At 37.1% G+C, this 20132-nt stretch overlaps 1 protein-coding gene and 1 long non-coding RNA gene across 2 annotated transcripts in view; both read right to left on the bottom strand.

Annotated features, from left to right (window-relative positions):
• The window catches only part of LOC141900106 (inositol polyphosphate-5-phosphatase A-like), a 221486-nt gene that overhangs the window by 105239 nt on the left and 96115 nt on the right, over nucleotides 1-20132 (bottom strand). Inside the window, exon 8 of the mRNA XM_074786850.1 lies at nucleotides 1145-1200. Coding sequence (XP_074642951.1) covers nucleotides 1145-1200 — 56 coding nt within the window. The remainder of the gene's footprint in view (nucleotides 1-1144; nucleotides 1201-20132) is intronic.
• On the bottom strand, nucleotides 11556-19778 carry LOC141900109 (uncharacterized). Its single transcript, XR_012618662.1, has 3 exons — nucleotides 19666-19778; nucleotides 12574-12608; nucleotides 11556-12204 (listed from the first exon to the last, which is right to left on the bottom strand). It is a non-coding gene; the product is annotated as an uncharacterized LOC141900109 (long non-coding RNA).

The following is a 20132-nucleotide window of genomic DNA, read 5'->3' on the forward strand; positions in this document are numbered from 1 at the left end:
CCTAGAAACTGATAACAATGAGTCTACTAGCAAACTTTGACTGTCTAGACATTCTGGGATGGGACCACTGTTCTCTATTGAGGGGTAAAATGCTCATTTGGTACCCGAAAAAGTGTTCACTGTTGACTATAGATAGATGTTCACTAAATGGAGGTTCTGTTTAATTGAAAATGAGTAGAAAAAATTTGGGCCCGGCCAAAAAGTGTTCACTAAGGGAGGTGTTCACTAAATAGAGGTGTTCACTAAGGGAGGTTTTACTGTACTCAGTTCAGTGAGGATTGATATATATTCATGCTGAACTTGCTTAACATGTTCACTGCGGCTGACAAGAAAAATCGTCATGGTAGGTGCACTGCAGTTTGCCATGACGAGTTATATCGTCATCGATTCAATGTCATTTCATAGCGTTATGAATGACCTTGCAGAGGCGAGAAACCAGCTAACAATTGTCTGGCAGTATGGAGAGACTAAGATATCATTTATGGGGGTAACGCAAGTCTGGTGCACACTTGAAATTTTTACAAAAAAATCTTCAGAAAGCAATGAATTTTAGCTTCTTTTCCGGGCAATAGTTAGAGAGAATATAACAACTAAAATCTCTCTATATCATTTTTACAATAAAACTTTTATTTTTTTAGATATCTATTTGATTTTTCACACTTTTCAGTGGAAATGGGGACAAGAAAAAATTGAGAATCTCTTCACCAGTGCCAGTGACGAGTTATCTCGTCATTGGTTTTTTATACTAAAATAGATCAGTGATTCATCAATGCACGTATAGTGCTGGCAGCATATAAATTGTATAATGTCAAAAATTAGCATTGGCAATGGCGACCGGACCTTAAACCGCTAGGTGGCAGCAAACGTGTTAACAATATAACTCACCAAACTTCATCCATCGCCCTCCTAAATTTCTTAACAAATCTGGATGATTTTGAAAAGTCATCACATTTGAAAATCATCAAAAATGGGGGAAATTCCTCGAATTTGAACACTTGATATTGTAGATGTGGGTAAAAGGCAATCTAAACATCATTCTATACCTAATCTATTTTACTGCTTGAGTACTCTGAACTAGGTCAACTTTATTTCAAAACACATTCAACAGCAATTTTGAAGTTTTACCATGCAAAAAAGCCCTTACCTGTTGATAGTATATTCTAATGCTCTTCTTCTGTTGGCAACATATGTTGAGGGACTCTACAGAAAAATGAGACAAATGCACTAATTGGGACATTTCTATGATAATCTCCTTTTTTCATTTTATCCAAAATTAGCCACCTTGCATGCAATTAACGACAAAATCAATAGGGTTCTAAAGCTTTATGCCACACACTAACTAAATTGTCAAAACAAAATTTAATAGAAGGGCCACCAATCAACCATACTAAAGTTGATTAACAACGAAATCAGGAGAGTTCTTAAAGATCGAATGCTCTCCACACTGGATATTTTGTGAAAAACATATTTAGATGGAATATGTTCAAAAATAATAACTAGTATGTGGCAAAGCCACTTATGTCTACCCGGTGTTTGCAGTTTTAAACCTATCCAGTAAATTTCATGAAAATCAATGTAGAAATATAGCTGCATAGCAGCGATAACAGGTTTCTGCCTAACTGGTTCATATATTGCACTGGGAAGCGTCATCAAAATAATTCTACAGTTCATAACATATGATTTATTTCCAAGAAGCGCAACCTGGGTCAACAATATACTGGATATATGGATCCAGGAAGAATGACACTAAATATTTGGATGGATATATGAAAGCTGTGGGTACTGGAGTGTGTAATGGGTAGTGTAGTGTGATCTGTGTGCATTTGTGGCCAGCACACAGATCACATTGTTCAATGGGGTTTGGTCCAGGACTCGCGAGATTTTCAACAACACGGAAGTAACGTGTAATAAATGATGACTTGAATTGCATGACTACCTACCACCCCTCATTATTGTTGGAGAACTAAACGTTCCGCACTGACTAAAAATTAGTAATAACATTTTAAGAAATGGCCAGAATTTTAACTTAGGTTCTATCTCATTTTTATTTTACAATTGCGATTGGTATAATTTTTTTTTAAACGGCCGTTCATGTTTCGTCTGCAATTCACTGCAAATAGTTACGCAACTACGCACATTTCAGTGTTTTTGGCAGCTGTACACTCAATCGGCACCGTTCGTGACTAGCTTCACTGCGGAATTATCATTAATTAACATCGCCGTATCACATCATCAACTTATATTGTGCCTTAAAACCCTAACAGCCGAAAAAATTGAAATGCATACACGATTTCTATCATTGAAAATTGAGAGAGTGGCCATGTTTGTGTTTGCTTGCTTCGCGTAAATCCCGCGTGGTGGCGCAACCGCGCGGAGTGGGGCCAATACGTCCAGCTACATACAAGGGCTACCACGTAAAAAGTATCGATGTACCAAAATGGCTTAACCAAAGATATGGTTCGTTCAAAGTCTCCCGGTGGCAGTTGCATGAACTAGTCTGTCGCACATGCTCTCCTTGCGCGTTTTGATCCATAATTTTGTTAATACTACCGGTAGGTTGGTCTACTTTTATGCATCAATTTGTTAAGTGAGGAATTTGCATTCAGAAATAAACAACGATTTAAAAAAAAAGTTTTTTTTTGTTTTCATCTATTAGTGACAGTTTACATATTGTACATATGTTTGAACAATAACAATTTTGAAAACGACCTTAACAACGTATATTCAATAAACATCAATTTACTTTAATCGCAAAGAGGAAATTATAGGTAACGAAATTATTGCATTGTCGGGATTCGAACTTGATGTGGCATCGACGTCTTTGAAGCGATTAAGGTAATGTTGAGTTCATCGGCCAAACAGAAGATGGTACAAAATGGCGGCGATAGATAAAACAAAAACAGGAAATGGCGGATCGGGACTTATATCAGTCCGATTACGTGATTTGCGAAAACAAAATGGCGGCTTTTTGAATCGCTCATATATGAATCAGATAGCGATAATTGACGTGTCCGGACTATAGAAAGGTGTTCACTAAATGGGATTTACAGTTGAATTAACGCTCAAGGTCGTCCAGTAAATTTTAGGCCTTCTTCGCGTTATTCTTGTCACTGTTTAGACCCGGTAATTATGCGGGATTAATTCATAATAGATTACTATACGCAAATCCGAAATGGTCAGGCGCTGAGTTATATTTCTGAGAGAATTGAAAATTACGTGTATAAGCTGTTGGTAGTCGAATCTGAGAGGAGTTACATTTAAGAAAAATTTTTTGGCTGGAAAGTGGAAAACTTATAATAATAATAATAATCAACAGAATTACAAGAGGGTTTCTGCCAAAGCAGCAGAAACCCTAATTATAGGCTGTATTGCCCCTGTAATCCAATTTAATTGGCCATGCAAAGTGTGGTTTACCTTGAAAGCTAGAGGTTGTTTGGAGCAAGGGCATTGCTTGAAAAATCTTTTTAATTCGTGACTCTAAAGTTCTAGAAGTTTATATTGTATTTTATCTTTCTTAAAGAATTATTTTTTAGTCAAAAAAGACCAAAGATAAACATTTGTTTATAGACTTTGTTTATATGTCCAAAATTTCGTAGGTATACACAGCAGGGAAACTATTTTATATTTTCAAAAAAATATTTTTCACAACTTGAAAAAATATTCAAATAAAATTCATATGTTGTCACATATCAGAGGGTGGCTGAATATTGAGTCTTGGAAACGAAACCTTTTCCAATGTATGGCCGCGGAAGCGAAAACACCGGGGCGTAGTATTAGGTCGTTTTAAATCCTGGAATTTACCACTACAATATTCAGACCTTGACCTATACCTATAGTTTGCTGCTTAGTATTTTCAGGTCACAAGAAATTACAATTTATTACAATTTCTATCAAACAGAAAACACAGCGCTAATCTTCTGCTACGACGATTATTCAGCCTGTTATCATACCAAACGTGCACGCGCCAAGCAGCGTTACAACATCACCATATAGTAGTCAAATTTAAACAAAATTGACCATGTCATCGACGGAGATTCGTCATGTCTTCAATCGCATCGATTATAAGTCGTTTAACCCAAGAACCAATAAAACCAGAAAGAAACTTTCCATGATGGGTTTCGGTATTGACTTAGAACTTGAAAAGTGAATGGAAATAACTGTGTTGATGCGGTGGATGTTTAAACCATACTATCGAGGTAAAACGTCAGTAAATATACTTACCATGGCCACCGGATACAGTCTGCTCTTGGCACAATCGCCAAGAACCCATGGCATTGGCCAATAACCATGCAGTTCATTGGGTACATGCTTCACATCCATATTTCAACATGAGTGTCTTGAAGCTGTTCACAGACTGAACCTTAAGGCCAACTGCTAGCTGAACCCTGAGGGTCTATAGCTACTCTTACGATTGACCAAGTGGAACAGGAAAACAATATTCACCAGCGGTAGAACAAAATCGATTCGCGTTGTGCACTAAGTATCAAAAACATCAAAATCATCAGTGTTGCAAACTAAATACAAGATAGCCGGGCTCTAACGATTGCTAATGTAAGGGCATTTAAAATGAAAGGTTCAATTGATGACACTCAATGCCATCTTTAATTACTTAAGATTAGTTCTCAGCATTGATCAAAACACGGATCTTGGGCGTGTGGTGTTATCACTGCGGAAATAGTGGATGCACCGTTACCTGCCGTGGTGCGCTGATAATATTTCGGTGTTTTTTCAAACAACATAAACTTATTCATCAAAATGCCTTGTTTGTTTTGTGGAATATGTAGTTAAACTTTGACTTTGTCATCAATATTTCTTGCGACTGTGATTGAAGCTCCCGTACTCAGTAAATTTGAGTGATATATTCGGGGCGGAAATCTCAGCTGGCCAATTTATTTATGCTGGTTTTTATATAAAGAGTAGCGACCGTCTGAAATTGCAAAGAATGATCCGGCCTTATCCGTATTCCAAAAGTCTTCACTGCGTAGTGTCCGGAGCACTCCCCAGTCTCTTGGCATTAGCGCTGAATATCGCGCGCGAGGCGTTAGACTAGACCAGCCCGTATGAGTATGAGTATGAGTATGAGTATGAGTATGCATATGAGCGTATCATATATCCATGTACAAGCCTGTTCTGTGTTACACACACACAGTGAGTGTATTAAGCGTTGCTGTAGAAACGCGCTACAGCGGCTTGAACTAACGAGTAACGTTGATTATTTTATAACCAAATTTGAGCACCTATAAACATCAGAATCAAATAATAACCAAGCTGCACCATCTACACCATGTACAGAATATATGTGCCAATTTACAGTAAAATCAGTCCACACAAACAGCTTAAATCCTGTCATAAAGAAACATCCACAGACAGACAGACAGAACGATGATGCGATAGATGGGTTCGTCTGACGACGAAACCCATCAACAAATGCTCACATAAAAAATGTACCGCGATTTTACATGAATTGGCTTAATGCCATCCTCATACTGCTGACAAAGGTAAACCAAAATCAAATCAAAAATCAAAAATTAATTTATGATGGCTGCCCTAACAGCCATATTCAATGGCGGGAATTCTCTATTTTCAATAAGAGTAGACATCTCGCCTACCCTAATCCTAACACAAATATTCATTTAATCCTATCAAGAATTGAAGGCTGTATTGTGCTAACAAGAAATTCAAGTTGGCTGCCTGGTGGCCACATTTAAATTCTCAAATTGTCAATTGGGGTCGACAGCTCACCTGCCCAAATCCTCACACTGAGTTTCATGAAGATCCATTAAGAATTCAAAGCTGTATCTTGCTAACAAGAAATTTAAGATGGCCACCCTGGTAGCCATGTTTGATTTTCTGATGACATCCATTATCACTAGAGGTGAACAGCTTACCTGCCCCTGTCCTTAAACCAGGTTACATGGAAATATATGAAGAATTATATATAAGAAGCAAATCAATTGCACAAGTCAAAAATTAGTATAGTATCGTATAGTTTATTTTGCATAGAAAGATACAAAGATATGTACCGTTATTACAATATGATTCAGAACAGTATGAAAATATTATAATAATCATTGTAGCAATAGATTATGCGAGGAATTGGGAAAAGCCAAAGTTGGCTTAAACCAGTCCTGATCCCTCATCCATTCACTCCCACATGCACACCCTCCCCTACAAAAAACTCACACATGTGTGAAAGGTGTGAAAGACACAAAAAACACATGTGATCCCAGCCAACGAACATGTGATCTGTGTTGTGGAGCACATCACATGTGTGAATAGTTAGTCCAATCTGCAACACTCGTGTTGCTCATTATTTCAACATAAAACATGTGGTTCTATTGATTTGAATACCGCGCCGTATTGTGCAAGTAAGAATGTCCATTCAACCTATAGAGCTTGTATTTTCATTACATTAAAAGATAAGGTTATAATGTGTGTTTGCATTCGCTGTTGAGTTTTAAAAAAAATATAAATATTCAAAAACGACTTCGAAAAAAACCGTTCACGATGGCTAGCAAAGGACTGGGAATGGGTATGCAGGCACGCACAGCCCCATTTGCAATTGTTTCCAGGAGAGTCGTTGCTGTTTTAAATCAGTTTTCATGGTTAATATCTAAGTTTGAACAGTTTGGTGTTTAAATTCAAGCTCCAAGACAAGTATTATTGTGTTCCATCAAATATCTATAGTCGACGATATTAATAAAATATACTGTTATCGGTAAAATCAGTGGCGTGTATCGAATCAATTAAATCAAATTCATCCAAACTTTATTTCATTCATGATTGATGCATTGCAAAGAGCAACATGTCTATTCCTAGCTTTTTCAAAGGTTTAACAATAAATAAGCCTAGAAAACACCATGAACTCTGAAAAAGAGGCTTGTTTGCATACTATTAATTACTTCTAATGATTTCTTAACATTGAACTGAATGATAAGCTGGTATTGCACAGTACCGGTATTTGCCAATTCTATCTATGATTGAATTAATCACTTACAAATAAAAATGAAATTATCCATTATCAATTACGTGAGTACATTCCCTCATGTTTACATACAGTGAAAAATGAAATGTATACTTTCAGCCAGAACAAATTACTGAAAAAGAGGTTTTGAGTCCAGTTATGGTAAGAGTTAATTGAAAAAAGTTATAAGCTAGTGTTACAATAGACCAGCTTATTTTTGTCTGGTTTCACTTATCAAATTGAACCTTTTTTCACCAGATGATTGATATTAGGGATTGATTCATTGGTTTATTGATTGGAATTGTGTGTAGTATTAAATGGATTTTATAATTTTTTCGCATTCCAGATCATGTTCTGATATATAGATACTGCGGCCGAAATAAGACAAATGAAACAGTATAAATCGAGGAAGTAAATCTGTAAATATTTGAAAATAAAATTCCCATTAACATGTACACAAGTGAGTTATTACATTTGGTTGGTAATTTTGAAACTACATTTCGTTTTGCCATAATGTGGATCTCCTTTCAGGCAATTAGTTTTTAGAAAATTGTGAAGTTTGCATCATGTCCAAAGAAAGAAGTGGTAAAATTTTGACCATTACAAACGTGTATTTATACTTCTTCGTGAATACTCCCTTTTCAAGAGAGTCGTGTGGAGCTGGAACAATCAGGATGAGTGCAGCGCACATGCGTTATAAATCACACATGACTGTGTTATATCACATGTATGATTCACATTCAGGGCTGTATTACACGTGTGATTCACATGTGTAGAAATCACACGTGTGATACAGCCCTGAATGTGAATCACATGTGTAATTCACATGTGAAAAAATGGGACAAAATCACACGTGTGATTCACATACAGGGTTGAATCACATGTGTGATAATGTCACATTTTTACACATGTGAATCACATGTGTTCTTTTAAAAAATCACATGTTTTTTTTGTCTCATATGCACACATTACCAATCATTTAGGATACATACAAAATGGAAAAGCAAGTACTAAAAAAGCTGCTTGACGTATTCATTGAGTTGTACGCGACTTTAAGGCCTACGTACTTTACTGTTTCAAACAAAAACAATATAATTGTTGTGATTTAATTCATACGGATGTTTTTCTTTGGATTCAGATATCGGCTTATCGTACTTTGTTCCAAACGCTTCAGTAGTCCACCATTCCTGGATCTCCTTGTCAAATTCATCATCGTTGGACATGGACTTCAGATACTGGATATCTCCATAAGCTTCCGTAATCATTCGTGTTGGACCCGTTATAGCCCAACCAAAGTCAGTCTTGATAGCAATAGGCTGTCCAGGGCTACCAATTCGGACATCATGTTGGATCACAACATGGTTAATTGTTCAAAGCTGTGTTCCAAGTCTTACCCGATGGAGCCAGGTTCACGTCGTGGATTCGTTATCTGCTTATTGTTGCAAGAATCTGAACCGAATTGTGAAAAAGATACCCGCCGAACTTGGTCCAGTAACTAGGCCTGAGTTGAAGAAAGCAGAACTATTAGTTCTACGAGATGTTCAAGCCAGAATTTACCCAACAGAGGTTGAAGCCCTACGAGAAAAGAAGCCATTATACTATGTCAAGTATACTATGTCACCTCACTTCCCTATTTTGGTAGCAATACATAATGTTAGATGTACATTAGAAGTTGGTTGCTTTTGCTGATGTGGCTTTACCGCCGACAATGGCCTATCAGTACTGACAAACTTTCCACTAATTCTCCCCCCCCCTGAATTTCCAAGTGTTTTTAGGCTTTTCAGAAAAATGACCTAAGGTAAGTGTATAATAGTTGTTTCAGATCGAAGGTCGAAAGGTTGTGCTCGTAAAAATAAAAATAAATTCAAGCTTGCCAGAATTTATTTATCTTTGAAGCTTATATGTTTTCGCTATCTGGATAAAACACCAAATCAAAATAAGTCGTTTACTGATTGGACCTTTTTCATTGGGAATTTTTCGAATACTGTGTGCAATCATGTAATTTCTCTAACTTTTTGTTATGCATTAGATCATAGAGAAAATTCTTAATTATACGCGAATATAATTGAACCAATCTGCATATTTCATTAAGATTCTTTGCTCCGGATACAACCCTTTTTCTTAGATATTCTGACCAGTCAAGATATCGCTAAGATGTCACACAGATTTTCCAGGTACTATAAGCTCTAAAGGGTATCTCAGTGGTTATGATCGCGGCATTTCACTCTCAAAGAGCCAGTATCAACAACAATTTAATTCATACTGACAGCTGTAAGTGGTCAAACTCACACTGAGCATCGCCGACTCGCAGGACCCCAGCTGCTTGTTATTCTAGTAAAAGGCAAGAGTGAATAACAAGCAAAACTTTTCGAAGCTTACACTAAGAAAATTAAGTTAGTAACGAGGAAAAATTAGCTTTGAAGTCTTGTTGCATTCAAGAGTGAATATTTTCCGAGGATACCAAAGTCGATGTTCACATTAAAAAGTGTCAGAACTAATTTTCAAGTTGAAGCATTATATTTGGACGGCGTTTAAGCAAAATAGCAGCACAAGTATGTACAATTCATGAGATAATAATCAAATCCATAAATAGTCATTTGTTAACATATTTGCGCATGTCTAGCTTTGCTAAGTGCACAAAATAAGAAATTAATCCATGAAAAATTCCATGCTTAAATACATTTTAAGTAATCGGTGTTCTTTGAGAATATACAAGAAAAAACCAAATCTAGAGAATAAAGAGAAGTGAATGACCAGGATGGGAAAACTTTGGTATTATTCACTCATGAATGTAGTAGTTGCCTGACATCAGTTACTTGCAGGGTTGAGCACATAGAAACCACAAGGTTCCAGATCTGCGATGATATGAACTGTTTGATTCACCGCGATCATAACCACTGGGATAGACTTTACAAGCAAAATTGCTCATAGTGACTTTACTTAAGTTTTCTACTAAAGTATCATTTGTTTATATAAACACAAGCTGTTTAAATGTCTGGGTCAGCAAACAAAGTAGTAACCCACGCGTGCACACACACACACCACGTGTGTTTATGGACAGCACTGTTGTTATGCCAATATCCGATTGTGCTGCCATCTGGAAGATCTTTCGCCATTTAGTGAGAAACTGGGCTACTTCTCATAGGTACGCAACTATGATCTGTGTATAGAGAGATTCCACTAAGTCAAACGACACCAAAATTGTATTTTTAAGTTGAAAAGTTTATCTTTAGAATCTCAAGCAAAGGAAAAATTACCTATTTTTCAAGTTGTACATTTTTAGTCTTTATGAATTTTTGCTAATAGTTATATAGATTACTGTTGCCCAGCACGTGTCTGTTACCGATCGATAAAATACATACACGCAGTTGTGTATTACCAATACAAAGATACGTATTGAAAACTACGTAAAACAAGGCACTGAACACTTTTATGGTTCACGTGATTACCAATTGTACCGGGCAATCACCCCCAAATGAAACGATCTGCGGGGAATTCTCATCCCTGAATCTTGTTATTAAGAACCATGCTGGACATAATAAAAAGTTTGTATCAACTGATGTAGTATCAACTGATGTAGGTACATTTTTGGACGCTTCATCAAGTAGTTCATTAGTTACGAGGTTGTATTAACACGCTTCTTTCGTAAATCGATGATTTTCAAATTAATATAGAAGCAGGTTGTTTGTAACTTTAGAATTTATTAACGATAGGTCCATGGACCTTCAGACTTTCTCAGAAAATAAACAATTTGGGAAAAGGAACAAGTCCTGCCTCGCCTGGCAGGCTGGATTGCCAAACATATCAATGACTTGCTTTTTCATGAGCCATAAATATGACAGGTATATAAGTCATCATTTGTGCTTAAATGTAATTTAGAATTCAAAATTGTCCAAATCTTAAAAGTTATGCGTTTTCTGGAATGAATTTCTCCAGAATCTGCATGAGCTAAAACTTTTCACTAGTAAATCCTTTCCAGATTTATATGTTTAATGCGCTATCCAACCATTCCATTTTCAAAATGCATATATCTGAACACCTCTTAAAGCAGATGAATAACAGCCACAAAAAAAAACTCTACGAAAAGAAGGCGAACAATGGATGCACAACTTATTCAAACTTTATTTTCAAAAATATTGCAATATATAATCTTTCATTGAAAAATAATAACATATTATTTGTCATGACGAAGAATATTATATATACACAGTTATCAACACGTTCGCTGCCACCTAGCGGTTAAGGTCCGGTCGGTTAAGGTCCGGTCGCCATTGCTAACACTAACTTTTGACATTATACAATTTACATGCTGCCAGCACTATTTGTACATTGATAAATAAATTGATCTATTTTAGTATAGAAAACCACATGACGAGATAACTCGTCACTGGCAATGGTGAAGAGATTCTCTATTTCTTCCAGTGAAAATAGTGAAAAATAAAATGGAAATCAAAAAGAATAAAAGTTCCATTGTAAAAATGATATAGAATGATTTTAGTCGTTATATGCACTCTAAATATTGGCCGGAAAAGAAGCAAAAATTCTTTGCTTTCTGAAGATTTTTATGAAAAAATTTCAAGTATGCACCAGACTTGAGTTGCCCCCATAAATAATATCATAAGTCTCTCCATACTGCGAGATGATTCTTAGCTGGTTTCTCGCCTCTGCCAGTTCATTCATTACGCTATTAAATGACATTGAATCGATGACGATATAACTATTCATGGCAAACTGCGGTGCACCCACCATAACGATTTATCCCATCAGCGGCAGCAAACGTGTTAATGTATCAATATAAAATATTTGAGCTATTTTAATTTAGGGCTTAATTGTTTAAGAGTAAAAAAAATCATTTTCTCTCTTTTCTGGATTTGAAGTGAAGATAGGTGGCCGAATGAAACACATGTGATTAAATCAAAATGAATGTGCTTCTACATATTTTTGATAATGCACAACAGTTTGATTTCCATCAAGTTGTTGATGAACAGAAGATTTAATTGTATAAACTTTTTTTAAATGTGCGGTCTGAGTGAAATTCCAAGTACATAACATTCGATCTATCACTACTGGACGAAATGGTACCACAGGTGATATTAGATCGAAATACCTTTACTCTGGTGGAATATCAATTTTAAAGCAGTTCCAAGGAAAGCAGTGCTTACTGTACTATAGACTAACAGAAACAACCGTCTAGTGTAGATAGGGATTGTATGTATCATTCAACGTCCACCCGACAATATCTGAAGCAATAGAAAAGTACCAATTTAGTTTTGGCCTAATTAAAAAACAAAGAAAATATATTCGATACACCGGAAACAATAAGAAATGTAACAATTCAGTTTCAGCATCATCAAAACACAAATAAAATGTATTCAATAGACCATCAGGGCTTGTCATGTCAGGATATCGAAGACCAGCCATGGAAAAACCCCATGATCCAGTTACAGTTGCTAGCAAAAAAGTGAAGACCTAAGAAAAATTTCGGCAGACCCTCATACCTGGCCAACCCATTCTCAGTCAACCCCCAAACCCAACGCAAGTCTACGACAACTATCACAATAACTTGGCCTGTCCCAAATTGATATGACAGAAACACTGAAAAAACTCACCTTTGATCCTGAAGCAGAGATTGACAACATTGAATCTGAAAAAAATGTAAATATATTACTCATTTTATAGATACATAGGCCCCTGCGCGGCTAATAGCAGATCGTCTCCAAGGTGAAATAAATTAAGGTGAAATTTGAAAACTGATAATTCTATCTCCCATCAATCTCCTCACTCCGGTAACATGAGATGCGTGGAACCATCTGCGAGCCAGTTTGCTTCTATCTTGTGAGCTAGATGGACGGACATTCTTTTTCTCAGTGTGCCTTCTTAATCTATGGACTACTTTACTAAGTGGACTTTTTTACGGAATTTATGTGCCGGATTTATTCAGAAGATTTATTCAGTGAATTTGCTTACTGGATTAAATCAATACTTGTATATATCTGATTGGATTAGATTTGGCGACTTCATTCATGGAGAATAATGAATTTGAAGACGAGTTAGTTGGCCTTGGACGCCAACACATCCCCTCCAGGGTCCTCCTCGTCTGTGGATATGAATGAATTGGTGGCTAGGGCGGTGCAAGCGGCATTCGAAGCCAGAACCGGTAACTGTCGTCAGGCGAAAGGCCGAATAAGAAGCAAAAGCTTAATGATGAAGGGGTAAAACCCCCAAAGCCTACGACGAAAGCCACAGGAAGTTGTAAAACCCCACGAAATGTCCCACTCTAAAGGGGACGATGAGACTGACAATGAGAACAATGATCTTGAGCACATAATTCGGAAAATGAAGGACAAAACGTCCCATAGCAAAAAGGGACTGCTGGCGAGATCATAGATGATGCATCGAATGACGAGAGTCAGAGCAGGGTGCTAGAGCCAAAGATTGTCAGGGCATTGAATAAGCGATTCACACAAAGCATGGCCAAAGAAAATGTTAAAAAAAAGGATTATGAAGGCCGGAAAGCTGTCCTAGTCTAATCATGCCACGGGTAAATCCTGAGATATGGTTACTTATGGACAAGAACAAACGCGGGGCTGATTAATCACTCTCTTCGATACAATCTGCCCTAATTAAGGCAGGCATCGCTGCTGGCCAGGCAGCTGATGAGATGCCCAATAGGGGTGACAGTGTGGGTATAATACAGAAGCTTTTTGATTGCATTGGACTAATAGGTCATTGCGGTCATGAACTCTCCCGCAGATGCAGAGACTTGATAAGACCGGTCTTGAAAAAGAAGTATGCTTCAAGAATTTGTGATGAATCTGTTGAAGTTTCAAGATACCTTTGAGATGGTTTGGGCAAATAGTCAAAGATGACAAGCAATCGGATGACATCAGCAGAGAAGCAAGTCAGGTGACTCGTGAACTCAGCACGAAAGGACCAGTACATGATAATAATTCAAAAAACGGGAATTGGGGCCAAAGGCCCCACCAGTAGAGAAGTCAGCAGACTCAGTACTACATTTGCCATTACAGCAACAATTATTATCAAGACCACCGTGGAGAGGCAAGTACCACCACAGATGAAAAACATGTACATGAAAGCAACGGAAAACGACGATCAGGAGTAATGGTACGTGGAACACTAAATAGCTTTGATATAATATAATAATATAATACGATATGGGTATATTGAGATATGTGTTACCCCTCGATGTAGAACTCCAAAACCCATAAATTTTAACAAATAAATGTCAAACTAATTGATCAAGAAATCCAGAAAATTTACCTGAAAGCAGTCATTAAATAGTGTGGGCATGAGTCGAGGCAATTCCTGTCAAATATCTTTCTTAGACAAATGGAAGAGAAATTGATGGTCAATACCGCATAATTTTGAGCCTGTCTAAACTGAATGAGTCTATTGCCTATTACCATTTCAAAATGGACAGTTGGGAGAACATAATTCGAATGATGCACGCCCTAACTGGTACATGGCATCAGTTGATATCAAGGATGCGTTTAACAGTATCCCTATTTTTGAGGATGACCAGATCTTACTTAGGTTTATGTGGAAAGGACGGTTGTACGGTTACACATGTTTTGATAACCGGCTCGCGCAATGCCCTGGAATATGGACTCAACTCATTAAACAGGCGGTAGCAGTACAAAGGCGGAACGGTGTCCTGATTGCGACATAATCCAAGGGCAAACCCTAGAAGAATGCAGGGTAAACATTCGACAGGTTGATGAATTGTTAGAGAAACTAGGGTTCATAACTCACCCTATTAAGTCATGGTTGCACCCGGGAACGAAGTTAAAAACTTAAGGATTTGTTCTAAACTCAGTTACAATGACGGTGTCTCACTGCACGAAAGGCAGAGAAAATCAGTCATATGTGTTAAAGCAATTAAGATATTGAAAATGTCTATTGGATTCTTGGCAGAACTCATTGGTCCCTTGTATCTGCATTTCCGGGAGTGGAATTTGGTAAACCGCACAGTAGGCATCTGGAGTAGAAAACCAGGGCATTGGTTAAAAGCCATGGAAACTTTGATGACTTTCTCCACTGAAGCAAAAAACTCTGATCTTCAGTGGTGGGTAGCTAACGTTTTGACTGCTACTAGGCTGATCACCCATGGAGACCTCAAGTAACCATTTTCACAGATGCCACCAATCTAGGTTAGAGATATACATTGGCTGGAGATAAAAATCTCCAGGTGGTGGGCAATGGAATCCAGAAGGAGCCACATGCCACATTAATCACCTAGAGCTGCTGGCAGCATTCTTTGGTCTAAAAGCTGTGTGGTAACATGAAAAATACTCATGTCAGAGTGATGACAGACAGTCAAACATGCCTCAGTTGAATACGGAATATGGGCAGTGGCCACTCACTAAATCACTAAACTGTAATATAGTTGCTTGCAGGATTTGGGAGTGGGCCATAGAGAGGTATATATGGTTAAGTCTGGCTCATGTCCCTGGGTTTGAAAAGGAAATAGCTGACAAACTCAGTCGGAAGATTCAGTCAGAGACTGAAAGGATGTTAAACCAGAATATATTTGGGGCAGTGAACAGGAATGAAATTCTATGCATTTCCTCTTTTCAGCCTAATCCCTCGTTGCTTCCTGAAAGTGTGTCAAGATCGAGCAGTTGGGATAACTGTGGCCCCTCACTGGCCAATGCAACATTGGTTTCCAATGCGATTGAAAATGTCACTTCAGCCACAATGGACGCTGAAGGGGGATGAGAGAATTTTACAAAAAACCGGAGAACCCAGAGGAAATAAACCTTCTGGTGGCAGCGGAGAGACTCAAGTTGATGGCTTGCCTTATATCAGGATTGTTACATAGCAAGGGAATAACCGGAAGATCAGCAGATACAATTCTTAAATCCTGGAGGACTAAAGGTGAATACAGGACCATCATAAATCGATGGAAAATATTTTGTGAGGCAAATAGGACGTGATACGACCTCGAGTAGGAGAGGTGTTAGATTTTCTGGTTGAACTTTTTGGTAAAAATAATTTGGGTTACAGTTCCAGGGAGGAATGTCAACAGAGCTAAACTACACAGCGAACTACAACTACAAAGCAACCCCGGACAGTTTGGGGCCCTACCCCAAGAAAATTGTTTGAAATTAAAAGCGTTTTCCGAGCACTTAGAACGATCTTAAACCCATCTTAAAATCATTGTTGATGTTAGATCTAGGTGTAGATCGTAAGCACGTAACCTAGGTCATACAACGTGATGTCGCTCATTTTTCAAGGTTGGGTGGAGCATGTAAATGAACTGAATAGTGTAAACAATTATGTGTTTTATAGTAATGCCTTAGAAAACCACACGAATCTACCTAGCTACTTTACAATACAAATAATTTTCATTACTCACATCATCATTCCATAAAACATTTCTAACTCACATCAGCTGACTTGTATCATGTCTTTAAGCGGTATAAACATTGCTATTTGAGACCCTACAATGGGGACCCTTGAATTGAAATATGAACTTGAAGTCAACAGTCACTAGAATTAATTCTGTTATAATATGAAATAATTCTATAATAACATTCCGTAATTTGCACATAAAAAATGTTCCTCTTATAACTTACAACTTTCCTTGTTGAACATATTGTTTAAACATGTAGATTATGGAATATCTACAGAATCATTATTTTGTAATAAAATAAAGTATTATGAAAAACTTTGTACTTTGATTACTCAGCGTTAGCATGGCAAATATCAAAGGTACATGTGGACTTGTTTACCATCTACATTCTCCACTTCACAACAACGCATGATATCACCTAATATGATCTAGATTTTACACTTACGATCTAGACTTAGATCTAACATCAACCACCAATCATAAACGATCACCATATTTTGAAAAGTAATGTCAATTTCCAATGCAGCACATCCACATTTCACTAACAATCAGCATCTCAAGCAGTAGATCCAACCCCTAAACAAGTGACCATTGTGTGCTGCACACTGCACTACCACGACTGTATTGAGTATAGACACTCGAGACACGACTCTAAGATGTTTTCTCACTATATACATACTACTAAAGGTGACTATAAATGGATGTAGCCAGATGCACTATTGTCGCAATATAAATAATCGCAACAGAAGGAATTTAGTTACATTTCAAACAAGCAGTTTAGAATAATCGCTGTGCCAAAATGAAGGTCATCCAGTCCGCGGCACTTTAATGGCCTACCAGAACCGACAAACTTTCGACTAACCCTACCCCCCGCCACCCCCCCCCCACCCCCGGATTTTCTCAACATTTCTAGGCTTTTCAGAAAAATGACCTTAACCAGACATTAAAAAATCCGGACTGATCCGGAAAACTTTCCTCCTTGCAGTTCATTAATGCAGCTTGGTGGGCTTTATCTGCGATAATAAACATTGAGGATACATCTTGTGGTCAGCATGTATTAGTAAAACAGTTCATGGATTTTTATTGAGAAACCTGCTCTACCGAGATATACAACCACCTGGGATGTGCATACAGTTTTTAGGTTTATTGAATCATTGGATGACTCGCTGGAAGTGCTAACTAAAAATGGTTTTATCTGGGTTTTATCTTTAGTCATGTTAGCGATAGTGTCAGGGGAAAGAGTACAAACACTCAAATCTCTCAAGGAATCCAATTGTTTCATTAATGATGGCGAACATTGTTTTTTGAGTGCAGGAAACATGATCAGTTACTTTTGAGTTATGTTTAACCACATGTAGCTGTCAGTACGGAGACAATTGCCAGTCAAGTAATTCAAAATGGCTGACCAGTTCAGGTCTATGTGAGAAAGTCTCCTCAAAAACTCCAAAAATGTGGATATAATATGTTCTGGATTGTCCTGTAAATGGGTATGTGTATAGATTAAATCTCTCTGGAACTGTAAACCTATGTGTATAAGCCGATCTGAAATTTACAATGATAAGAAACTTGACATTTTGATTTTTGATATTTTGGAAAGGTACTGGATGACAGCTGTCAAATTGCTCAGTCTAGACTCAAGGAATTATAGTGTCACTCTGCGCGTAAAATAACTTCATTGTGTAAACCGAATATCATTATAGTGTGTGGATTGTATGATTTGTGATATTTGTGATTTTCTACTGGTGTATATATCATGATGGCACAATCATCAATGAAATCATTCCTATAATAAAACAAATGAGCTTTCTTCCGAAAGTGATGTTTTTGCTGCAGAATCGGAGTTGAATGAAAATAAAACCACCAACAAGACCCAGGCCAGCATCTTCTGCTAGCAAAGCCAGCGATATGTCCGATAATTTGATAAACAAGGAGTGGAGCTGTTTAAAAAATAGATTACGACAAGTATCACAAATCTGGTAGAAACACTTCTAAACTAGGGGTCCAGGGACACCATGCCCACTTGGGAAGTAGTTTCAAATGTTCCACAATCTAACAATTTCAATATTCAACACCCCTTGAACCTCACCATTATCATAGAACATGTCAGCAGCTACGATTGATTCTTGCCTCACAGCGCTAAGAGCGTCAGAAATTGTATATGTTAAAACTACACAAAGGCATACGGTACTTCCTACCTATGTATCATCATTATTTCAAATGTAATAGAAACACCACAGTTCGAAACCTACGCTTCATTCTTCCATTTCAACTTCCAATAAATGTTTCTGAGAAATTTAAAAACTCTCCTCTTATAAGTCTTATAAGAGTATGGAACAATGTGGGTTCCACTATTCGTAACCTACCCAAATTTTTCGCAAACAGAGTTTATTGAAGTAGAGCAAAGCAAATAATTTCTATAATTCTACTACAAAACTTGAATCGCAGAGAGGAAGTATGTCTTAACAGGTTAAGAGTTGATTTTCTTTTAAGGGCTCAGCTGTATGATCATGATTTCCTAAACGTAAATCCATGTTGTAATTACTGTAAAGTCAGACTTGATACAACGCATTTCTTAATTAGTTGTAAGCATAACCCTCACAAAACCCTCCTCATTAAACTTGATGAACTGTCCCAATTTTTGCCTCTCTTTCCATACCAACTAAATGTCAAATCCTATTATTCGGTGATGAAGGGCAAACATTTGAAATAGATAAGAAAATTTTAGAAATCACTGCTAAGTTTATAAAAAACAATTTACATGCCATTTAAGTATCAAAATTCAATTTTGCTTTTTTTCCTCTTTCTCTTTTGTATTCCTAGTTAAAATAAACTACTACGTATTTTTGCCTGGCTCAAATAGGATTGTATTTACAAGGCATTGCTAATAATGTACTTTATGTATCTAAGCAAACTATATATATCTAATGTGTACAATATCAAATAATAAAGGCACAATTATATCTAAAAAAAACAATTGCCAGATGGATTAAATATATCATTTTGGGTGCTGGTATCGATGTCAGTCAATTTAAAGCTCATTCTACTAGGGCAGCCTTGACATCAGCATTAAAATTGGGGGAATGCAAATCAATGACATACTCAAGAAAATTGGATGGGAAAAACTCTACAACATTTGCAAAGTTTTATGTTAAACCAATAGTGTAAATCTTAACTAAATAACTGTATATACTTCTTTTGATGTATTCGATGGGTATTTCAAAAACTTCTTATTGGGAGATTTTCCACGACTGATACGTTCAAATTTCATGTTACCGGAGTGAGGAGATTAATGAGCGATAGAATTTGAAAATTACACAAGACTTACCTGTAAGTTGAAGTGGATTCAGAATTCTGTTGACTCTTGAATGAGGGTCCCAACCGTTTCTCCCAATCCCTTTTGATCCAATTCGGGAAAAATCTAGAGCGTTCATACTCGCTCGCAGAAGGTTTCACGCATCTCATATTAACCCTCCGTTCGAGATTGATGAGTTGACCGAATTCTAATTCTACTTCAACTTACAGGTAGATCTCTTGTAATTTTCAAAATATTGGAAAGGCACTAAAAGGCAGTTAAAAGAAAATCACATGCAACTAAAGAATTACGCTGGATACATAGATGTCGATACAATGTATCTCTGTTACACAATAGCCTAGGTTAATCATGGTTTGTCAACAGAAAACAACAGTTCATGGGTGTCAATGTCGCGACTGAGTTGTTTACTTAGAGTTGTTTAGTTATATCTATTCTATAACTGTATATAAATGAAAAATATGAAATTCACTTACCCAAGA

This window comes from Tubulanus polymorphus, chromosome 2, assembly GCF_964204645.1.
Source record: "Tubulanus polymorphus chromosome 2, tnTubPoly1.2, whole genome shotgun sequence".
Classification (NCBI taxonomy): Eukaryota; Metazoa; Nemertea; class Palaeonemertea; order Tubulaniformes; family Tubulanidae; genus Tubulanus; species Tubulanus polymorphus.